At 42.1% G+C, this 10,917-nt stretch overlaps 1 protein-coding gene across 4 annotated transcripts in view; it reads right to left on the reverse strand.

The window, feature by feature from the left end:
- LOC138981040 (vitamin D3 receptor B-like) overlaps positions 1-10,561 on the reverse strand; it is a 12,589-nt gene extending 2,028 nt beyond the window's left edge. The window contains exons 1-5 of one of the 4 annotated variants that reach the window (XM_070353842.1): positions 10,488-10,561; positions 8,605-8,816; positions 3,390-3,510; positions 541-749; positions 1-432 (exon numbers count right to left, since the gene is read on the reverse strand). The exon at positions 1-432 is cut by the window's left edge and continues 2,028 nt beyond it. In XM_070353842.1, the coding sequence (XP_070209943.1) occupies positions 1-432; positions 541-749; positions 3,390-3,510; positions 8,605-8,778 (936 nt within the window). In that variant the 5' untranslated portion in view covers positions 8,779-8,816; positions 10,488-10,561. Of the gene's footprint in view, positions 750-3,389; positions 3,511-8,604; positions 8,817-10,487 lie in introns of all 4 variants that reach the window. The other 3 variants (XM_070353840.1, XM_070353841.1, XM_070353839.1) reach the window with 3 other exon arrangements.
- Between the last annotated feature and the right edge of the window lie 356 nt (positions 10,562-10,917).

Genomic DNA, 10,917 nt, shown 5'->3' on the forward strand with positions numbered 1-10,917 from the left:
AAGGGAAACCAAAATGGTGTCTTCGTACGCTGCAGACATGAGAGTGAGCAACATTCGTTCCTCTTCTGACAGGCGCCAGTACATATGAGGGTCTGATGGCAGCTGGTCACGGGTCAAAGTTCGAAGGTCAGTCAAGGACCCTTTCTTTTGCTCCACAACAACTGGTCCATTTTCAGAGGAAGGAATTGAGGGAGGGCTGTCCGAAGTATTTGCCTGTGAACATGACTGTGCCTTTGGATCCTTGGTCATTCCTCCCAAACAACATCCTTCAAGAGGTTCCAATGACTCTTTCGACTGACATGCCGCACTTGAAGCATTCAACACCATGTGTTCCAGATTTGGCAGGTTCCCTTGTGCAAGACTACTGCTGACTCCTTCCACCAGAACACTCTCACTGACGGCAGAACGCTCCTGAGACACACTGCCGTCTACCTTATAAGGAGCAGAGCAGCTACTTGTTCCAGCCTGAGACACACTGCCGTCTACCTTATAAGGAGCAGAGCAGCTACTTGTTCCAGCCTGAGACACACTGCCGTCTACCTTATAAGGAGCAGAGCAGCTACTTGTTCCAGCCTGTGCGCAAACGTCTGTTACCATCTGTGATACCATCATGGGAACTGCTGAAGATGACACAAAGGGTGGAGAGGCGTGTTCCCGGGGAAGTTCTGTTGCAGCAAATGAAGAACAGTGCTTGCTCTGCATTTTGTTTCTCTTCACTTTCTCTTTCAGCTTTTTCTTCTGGTCGACACCTGTCAAGATATCCACACAAAAAAACAAGTCGTGTGAAGCGATGAAAAAACATTTGATTTAGTCAATCGGTATCAAACTAAAAGATCAACACCACAAACCAGTCATCGCCAAGACTACGAGATACATTTAGGTAGTCTCAGCTAACAATACCGAGACGGATCACGCTGGTCTCCGCGAAGCATGCGACCGTATACAGGGGCGGATCACATGTGCGAAGCGTTCGAACCTCTTAGGGGGGTCAGGGGGCATGCCCCACCCCCTCTCACGAAAATGTTGATAAAAACAAGGAACTGACATGGAGCAATTTGGTGCAATCTGAGCCAACAAACTTCCCCTCATACACATTCCAAAAAGTAAATTTAAGAAGACAAATTTGGATCAAAACAAGGACTATTGACCGATCTGGTGGTACCTGAGCCAGCAAATTACCCAACTGCTTTCCAAAACCGTCACTAAGAAGACAAGGGCCGGCTCTTAGAGGGGTCCGGGGGCATGCCCCCCCGGAAAATTTGATAAAAATCAAGGAAAATGGAGCAATCTGGTGCAATCTGAACCATCAGATTTTCTTGATTTTCAAATGTGTTTTTTTCTGGGTTTTTTCTCACTTTAAACCAAACCAAATTTAGGCTAGGGGGGGGGGGGGGGTCCAGAAACCCCGGAAACCCCCCCTGGATCCGCCCCTGGTATACATGTAGTACTTACTGAACCTATTTTCTGTAATTCTGAGCACATTGTTACAGTGAACATGACATATATATATGTATATATATTTTTGAATTCAGGAGAAGATGGGGAATACAATGCAGTCCTCGTTTAATCTGTTACTGAAAGTTCGATTTTAATGACAACTTTAACGAGAAAACTAATTAATTAATTTGTAAGATTCTGAGCTGAAATGCAAAACCATAGTCCGGACTTCGTCCAAGATTGCTTTACCAAAATCACATACACACACACACACTGGTTGGTCCGGTGTCAGAATAATTAAATGTGACTGGGTGAGACATGAAGCCTGTGCTGCGACTTCTGTCTTGTGTGTGGCGCACGTTTAATGTCAAAGCAGCACCGCCCTGATATCACCCTTCGTGGTGGACTGGGCGTTAAGCAAACAAACAAACAAACACACACACACACACACACATACACACACTATGACCTTCGTCTCGATTCCCCGTCTATGTTAAAACATTTAGTCAAGACTTGACTAAATGTAAAAACAGACTATCAGTGTCACTTGTTACAAGCAGTACTCTTAATAAGTGAGCATGCAATTGAGTGTGATACTGGGTGCCCAAACGCCCTCTAGTCACATTTGAAGCAAAGACTGTCAGATCAGTCAGGGGTGAGTTTGGGCTAAATTAATTAGGCCCTTCATAAACCTGATTTGCCAAGTTAGCTAGAGTGTTAGGAAACGCTGTCGTTGCTGAGCTTTGGTTCGGTTTTGTGTGTTGCATGTAGTTGACTTATTTGTACTTTGTGGGAAAGTACCGATATTATGTTTTGTAAACACAATATTTATGCTTGGACGAGAATGCAGGTGAACTTTCTAGTCCTGTCAAAACAAGTTGTTTACCATGCTGTTTTAGTCGTGAGTTCGTGGCGTTCGTTCGGATTAAGTGTGTCGGCGCTTTTGATGTAAGTCAGAGAGAATGTCGCTAGTTTAGTCCATGCACGGCTCGTATAATGTAGTTGTATCGTGTTCGGTCTGGAATATTCTCGAGATTGAGTATTTACTATATATGCCAGCGCGATTTGAATGTTAAAAAAGCTTCTATTTGAGTTCTGCTACGATGTGCAGTTGTATGTATTGAATGCTGAATAAATCCTCGAACTCAATTTGACGAGTTGTTTTCTGCTGCTGCGAAGACGGGCGACGTAGAATAAAAGAACACAACTATACGACGTTTGAGAACTTGTGGCAATCTCAAGTGTCGTGTAACATAGAGCAGAACAGGAAGACACAGCAGTCAGGCCAGGCTGTCATTTCCTCCTTTTGAATATTCAAAGGTGCTCCACACTCAGCACTCTAAGGCAGACAACCACTGCAGAGTTGCTGTGGCAAGGGGAACTACTACATTACCTTGCCATTAAAAATGCGCACAGAAAGCTAAAGGGTAATTAATTTCAATGTGCATCCATATTTCTCCATATGACTGGAAACAGGTGGATTGTTTGGTTTGCGTTTTGATCTGCTCCTTAACAAAAACCAAAAAAAATTTAATTTAAAAATAATTGAAATACCCATGCAGATAATTGTTTCACCAAGGTATCTGTAATGTGAGACCCCATTAACTTCAGGCAATGTCTCAACCTTTGTCTGTCTGTCTGCCTTTTAAGCATTCCTGTCATGGAAGTTAAGATCCATGTCTTCAGCGATGGGACACTAATTTGGCTTCAGTTAAAAAACAGTCATACTGCATGACAGGTACCACAGCGATCGAATCCCCCCCCCCCCCCCCCCCTTTTAAGACCATCATTTTCAAATAACCCTCTTTTCAAGACCCTAGTTTTCAGATGTTCTGCTAGTCTGTACCTCCATATGTTAGGACTCCGATTTCAGACCTAATGTTCCCCAATCCATGCAAGTCTTCAAAGGGGTTGTACCCTAATTTTAACTAAGATGATGAACCAACTCTTACCAAAAATGAGTTCAGCTTTCATTCCCACATCCAAGCACTTTTGCATGCGACACCAAGGACACACACGACGGCTGTTTTTGTCAATCAGGCAGTTTCTCCCTTCACTGCATGTCTTGACTTCCTGTCAGAAACATTAAATTAAAAAAATAAGTCAATAATTAAATCAGTAAATGTGAGGCAAAGAAGAAGAAAGGCTGACAATTCGTCGCTAATAATAAAAACTCAAAGCATGATATTTCTTTTTGAGAAAAAATAATAGAGCAAGATAAAGATTTAGTTTTCCATAATCAAGGTGCAAAAAGTCATACATAATAACACTTCAAAGGTATGGTCTGTATGTACAGTATAAACTGTTCATCCCTAAGATCACACTCACTCACACATGCACGCACACACACACACACACACACACACACACACACACACACACACACACACTCTCTCTCTTTCTCTCGCTCTCTCTCTCTCTCTCTCTCTCTCTCTCTCTCTCTCTCTCTCTTCTAAAGAGTGTTTCTAAAACTAATTTTACTGAAACAATCCAGTCTTGTATTTGATGATTATAAGAAACTTAAGATTCTCCCATTAAAAGAAAGATTTAAATTAAATGAAGGCGTGCTCCTTCACAAAATACTTTCCGGCCGTGCACCACGAACTTTCGTTGCAAACTTTAAAGTCAAACCAAACCGAAAGTTTAACGTCCCAATTCCAAGGATAGATCTCTTCAAGTCAAGCTTAGCCTATTCTGGTAGCGTCCTGTGGAATTCTCTCCCGGAATTTGTGAGAGTCCCAATGAGTCTCAATACTTTAAAAAAAAAAAACACCTTTCACTGTATTTAATGTTAAATTACGAAAAATCACAGGGCTGGAAGACTTCGTTTAGTTATATTTTCATTTGTCCAGAGCATCAGTGTTCATTATATCCACACAAAAACACTCAAAGCTTTAATAACACATTTACTCATGCATGTGTATTCAGCATTGTTTTCACCGTTACATATATTTGTGTATAATATGTAATATGTAAATATTCATATTATAATGTTGTTGTTTTTCTCTACCTTTTTTTCTACGTGAATATCCGTGTAAATGTGTGATTAGATTAGTCCCCTCTCTGGGCGAGGGCTGGTTGAAAAAAAGCTCGTTATATTGCTTATGCCACAACCCTCGAAAAATAAAATTTGATTTCTAAACAACGAAGTGACTGTGGTAAAATGTGATTTGATTTGATATCTCTCTCTCTCTTAACAATGTATTTTTGTATTTGTGAGGAGCTCGGGAAACTGATGTTTTGCTTCTTGATGATGATGTGTTACGGACTCTCTCTGGACTTTCACTCACGTACTCAACAGATGACATACATGACAACAGCAGGATACTGGCATGGCAAACTTTATTCCTGTGTTTAGCATCTTCTTCTCTCCTCATCTTCGCCTACCGACCGAAGCCGGTGGCTACACGCCACAATACAAAGTTGACTACATCTCCTGAGTTAGTGGATCTCACAACAACACACGTCCTCTCTCTCGCGCCTCTCCAAAGTTCTCTTTCACACCTAGCATGTACATACATAATCAAACTTTTGCGAGAGTCACAAACATCCAATCAACATCTTAGTAACCACCCGTATCCACGACACTCTAAGCAGGTTCCGTGTTTCATTGGTTAAACGTAAGACAAGAGGAAGGGGGAGGAACACAAAGGGTGGGGGGGGTAAACAACTGACCACCTGCCAGCGATCCACCCGATCCGACAAAGGAATTAACACCCTCTTAACGAGGCTTTGATCGGGGCGCGTCCGAAGACAAGGCTAGAGCATCCTCTGGGAAGCTACTCCCGGTTTGGCCATAAAAGTTACGCACCTGACCACGTACGGGTACCCGTCTCTTCCTAGGAGAGCGGCTTAAGTTCAAAGGATCAAAGACTAGTCAGAACACTGATGGACACAGACGGCTAAGCGCGCTTAGGATCTACCGGTGACTGGGCATGTGCATCTCTAAATTTAACTTAGAACAGATAATGGCATTACACAAAACATAAAGCGATCGGCAACCATAAACACTAGACTGGACAATGACAAAAACTTTACTCTATAATTGGTGACTGGTGACCCAGTATTGGCGTTAACCGCTAATTACCGGTATTTTACCGGTTGAAACGAGAAAATACCGGAACAAAATTGGCTGCCGGTATGACCGACGAGATTGATTTTTAGAACTACCGGGTTTTTTTTCGCTGGTTAAAAAATAAAATCAGTACTCTGAGTTGGACTCTTACTGTACTGGTTCCAACGACCTGCCTACCGTTTTTTTCTGGACTGTTTGCATCATTAAAGTTTGCGTACCGGTTTGAAAAAATACTAGCGCCATCACTGGTGACCCTGTCACATATTCTTTTTTTACATTTAGTCCAGTTTTCACTAAATGTTTTAACATTGAGGGGGAATCGAGACGAGGGTCGTGGTGTATGTATGTATATGTGTGTGTGTGTGTGTGTGTGTGTGTGTTTGTGTGTGTGTGTGTTTGTGTGTGTGTGTGTGTGTCTGTCTGTGCGTGTGTGTGTGTGTAGAGCGATTCAGACTAAACTACTGGACCGATCTTTATGAAATTTGACATTAGAGTTTCTGGGAATGATATCCCCGGATGTTTTTTTCTTTTTTTCGATAAATACCTTTGATGACGTCATATCCGGCTTTTTGTAAAAGTTGAGGCGGCACTGTCACACCCTCATTTTTCAATCAAATTGATTGAAATTTTGGCAAAGCAATCTTCGACGAAGGCCGGACTTTGGTATTGCATTTCAGCTTGGTGGCTTAAAAACTAATTAATGAGTTTGGTCATTAAAAATCGGAAACTTGTAATTAAAATTATTTTTTTATTAAACGATCCAAAAATAATTTCATCTTATTCTTCGTCATTTTCTGATTCCAAAAACATAAACATATGTTAAATTTGGATTACAAACAAGCTCTGAAAATTAAAAATATGAAAATTATGATTAAAATTAATTTTCCGAAATCGATTTAAAAACAATTTCATCTGATTCCTTGTCGGTCCCTGAGTTCAAAGACATATAGGATATGATATGTTTGGATTAAAAACAAACTCAGTAAGCTAAAAAGAATAGACATACAGAAAAGCGTGTTATCCTGCTCAGCGCGACCACTACCGCACTATTCTGCATGGCTTGTCGATTTCACTGCCTTTGCCACGAGCGGTGGACTGACGAAACTACGAGTATGTGGTCTTGGTGAAAAAAGCAGTGCGTTTAGTTTCATTCTGTGAGTTCGACAGCTTGACTAAATGTTGTTATTTCGCCTTACGCGACTTGTTTACGGATTTTTTCGAATGTTGTGTACATATCAATGGGCATGGTGCTTACAGCTTTGTTGTGTCAATGCAATCTACTCTATAATGCTTTACTTACGTCAAATGAACTCACATCATTTCATTTTAGCAGTGTATTGTATGTACATTTATGCTATATGTTCTTACTTCATTTTATCCCCAAGTAGGCAGTACTAGGGTCCGACAGACTTTAATCCCCGAGTACGCAGTACTAGGGTCCAGCAGACTTTAATTGTGTGTCTGTGTGTCTGTCTCGACTTAACAGCTTATTGCTGGGAAACTACTGGGCGCAGTTCGTTCAAAAGTTGATACACTAACTTGATAATAGGTCCGATTGATCGTAATAAAACTTCATAATGTTACCTGGGACCTAAATGCCAAATAATCCACAAAAACGACTCTTAACGGTGGGCGCGATTCGCGGTGGGATAGAACAGCCGTTCGGCTGATAAACCGCCCAGCCAGCCAGCGACACCAGGCTTTGCGTGCGTGCGTGCTTTGCGTGCGTGTACCACTGCGCGAGGACTATAGGCATTTGAGTTCACTGGCGAATGTCAGAGTTGGTGGCTTGATGGAAAGCGCGTCCGACTATGGCCAAAGTGATCCGGGTTCGATTCCCGGCATGGGCGGTCTAATTTTATTTCTTTCTTTTTTTTTAATAATTCTTGTTTGCTATTGTTTATTATGAACGTTTTAATGTTTTATTTTACTCTAATAAATTTTTTTTTTAAATTTAAATCCACGTGCACAAGACAAAAACTTTCATACTGGGGGAGCGAGCCATTCTGAAGAGTACTTGGGTCCAGCGCCAGCGTTTTTTATTGTGTGTCTGTGTATCTGTCTGTCTGTCTCGACTTAACAGCTTATTGCTGGGAAACTACTGGGCGCAGTTCGTTCAAAAGTTGATACACTAACTTGATAATAGGTCCGATTGATCGTATTAAAACTTCATAATGTTACCTGGGACCTAAATGCCAAATAAATCACAAAAACAATTCTTAACGGGGGGGGGGGGGGAGGTTTGGCGGTGGGAGGCTGTTCGGCAAAAAGAACAGCCGAACACGAGAAAAGCATGCGTATCGCATGCGAGACGATTTGCAAGCCAGCCAGCGGGTGGGGATTTGGTCTCGGCGAAGAAACTACAATGCAGTGTTTGGTCTCGGTGAGACTGAAAAAGAGACAGAGAGCACGAGAGAGAGCGACAGGGACACACAGTGATTCAAGGTGGTGGCAATGGTAGCCAAAGGGATCCGGGTTCGATTCCCGGCATGGGCGGTCTATTTTATTTTATTTTTTTAAAATTCTTGTTTACTATTGTTTATTATGAACGTTTTAATGTTTTATTTTACTCTAAAAAAAATTTTAATTGTGTAAAATAAATAAATAATTTTTTTTTCTTTAATCCACGTGCACAAGACAAAAACTTTCATACTGTGCCAAAGTGATCCGGGTTCGATTCCCGGCATGGGCGGTCTATTTTTTAATTTTTTTTAAAATTCTTGTTTACTTTTGTTTATTATGAACGTTTTAATGTTTTATTTTACTCTAATAATTTTTTTAATTGTGTAAAATAAATAAAAACAAATTATTTTATTTATTTTTTAAATCCACGTGCACAAGACAAAAACTTTCATACTGGGGCCAGTCTGAAGAGTACTCGGGTCCAGCGCCAGCGTTTTTTATTTATAAACGTGTAGCATTAGTTTTCTTTACTTGTTTATTCTTTAGCCATTTTAGATGTATAACAGCAGATGACAGCTTACTCTATTACCCTTGTTAAATAAAGAATTGTTGTTGTTCTCTCCCTCTCGATTTCTCTCTCCCTCTCTCTTTCACACATGTACAATCCCATTCCTTACACTGTAACTCACATTTTGTCTTAGAGCATTTCTGCGGAAAAAAGCCTTGCAGGTCTCACACGCCAGAGCTCCAAAGTGATGAGCAAGTGCCTTGTCGCCACACACCTGACAGAGTTTCTCCCCCTTTATTCTGCAGCGTCTGCGAACGCCAGACTGGCAAACCTCCTCTTTGATGCTTGCTGCCATTCCACCCAGACTGACTTCCACCTTTCTTCATCCTCCTGCTTGACAAAATAAATTAACAGAGTAAACCTCATGGGATCATTATTTGAAGTAGAATATTATTTGGAACTTGGAAGTAATATAGGATTTGCGCCATAAAAATACCCCTTTCATTACTATCATTATTATTATTCTTATCATCATTATTATCATTATGAGTAGTAGTAGAGGTAGTATATCATATCTGCCTGCAATATATATATATATATATATATATATATACTAGAATGAATACCCGCTTCGCCGGGTAGACGGCTTCGCCGGGAAGAAGTACTTAGAGCCGTACGCCGAACTATGGACCCGCCAAGCTTAGGTCCCTCCCAGATTCGTGGAATGGGAACAGCACGAAAATGATTCAGTGGCCATAATGCCATTCCTGACCATATCGAGTCCCATCCTTGTCGACGAATGTAACCGTGTTAATCACCTTTGGAGGCGAACTCCACTCAAACAGGACTGAGCAAGTTATGGCTTCTCAAAGGAAGGCCAGTACATAAAATTACACAAAAGCCGCCAGACCACATCACAAACAGAACTGAAGAATGCACAGGTGTTGCTTACATAGAGACACACACACTCACACACACACACACACAAACACAGAGAAGCCGTATCTATAGAGAGATAGATGACAGTGTATTTTTCGCGTGGCTATAAATTGATTCGACCTTTGCACTTTTACAGTGAGGATAATTTACGGGTCCAATTTACGTTCTGTACACTGCGTTGACCTTCTAAAAATAGGTAACAGTAACAGAACGCCGGGAATATCCGAAGACGCTCAGCGCAGTGGACAGCGCAGTGTAGTAACTTACAACTGAACGGGAAAGCCACACGAAGGAAGGGAGATAAACGCCAAACACTGGAGAAGATAAGGAAGAGTTACTTATAATGGTGAAATGAACACAAAAACGAAAATGAGTTCAGCGCTGCGCGCTGAGAGCACGTGTTGAAATATCTCATCGATGATATTGTGTCCGGGGTGTAGCTGAATACGGTGTCCAAATTTGAAAAAGATCCACCGAGAACTTTGGCGTTGTGATGTGGTGTAGCGGCTATGGTGTGTCGGTATGGGGGCCCGGGTAAGCTGAGGTGGAACCAAAATAGCTGAGGTGGAACCAAAATCGGTTCCGCGCTGCGCGCTGAGAGCACGTGTTGAAATATCGACCAGGTTGTGTCGTGTCCCGGGTCTACTTGAATATGCCCACCAAATTTGAAGCAGATCCATCGAGAACTTTGGCCGTGCATCGCGCACAGACACACAGACACACAGACACACAGACAGATACACAGACAGACACACAGACACTAGTCGTATATATATATATATATAATATATACACACTCATTTTTACATTTAGTCAAGTTTTGCCCCTTGACCCCGCCAGGGAGAACATATCCCCCTGGACCACCACTGGCAACCCCCCCCCCCCCCCCCTCCTCTTAGCCTAGTCCGGCCCTGGGTGTGTGAAAAACGCAGGACGTGTATTTCCCCGAACAAGACTTCGCGGCCTGCAGCCTGCAGGTGCCCTTTTTGCACTCAAGGCATGTACCCATATTTCGCTCAATGTGGTGTGGCTAGATATTTGTTTGTCTTATCGACCACGGAGTATTAAAAATATCAGGATTTTGGCAAAGTATTACAAATTAATTAAGAAATATGTGGCTGTTACCTGCGCATACCTTCGCGTACCAATGGCAGTCGTACTGCCAAGGGACACACCTTCCTGCTTGGGTTCATATCTTCTTACCACAAACTAGTACAATCTTTAACGAATTGGTCACGTCTCCACGTGCAGGTCATTTTGCTTGAAGACCATCGACTGGATTTCACACACACACACACACACACACACACACACACACACACACACACACACACACAGGGACACACACACCAAACACACACACACACACACACACCAAACACACACACACACACACTGACACACACACACCAAACACACACACACACACACACACACACACCAAACACACACACACACACACCAAACACACACACACACACACACCAAACACACACACACACACACACACACACACACCACACACACACACACACACACACACACACACACACAC

Source organism: Littorina saxatilis, linkage group LG12 (assembly GCF_037325665.1).
Source record: "Littorina saxatilis isolate snail1 linkage group LG12, US_GU_Lsax_2.0, whole genome shotgun sequence".
NCBI classification, from domain to species: domain Eukaryota; kingdom Metazoa; phylum Mollusca; class Gastropoda; order Littorinimorpha; family Littorinidae; genus Littorina; species Littorina saxatilis.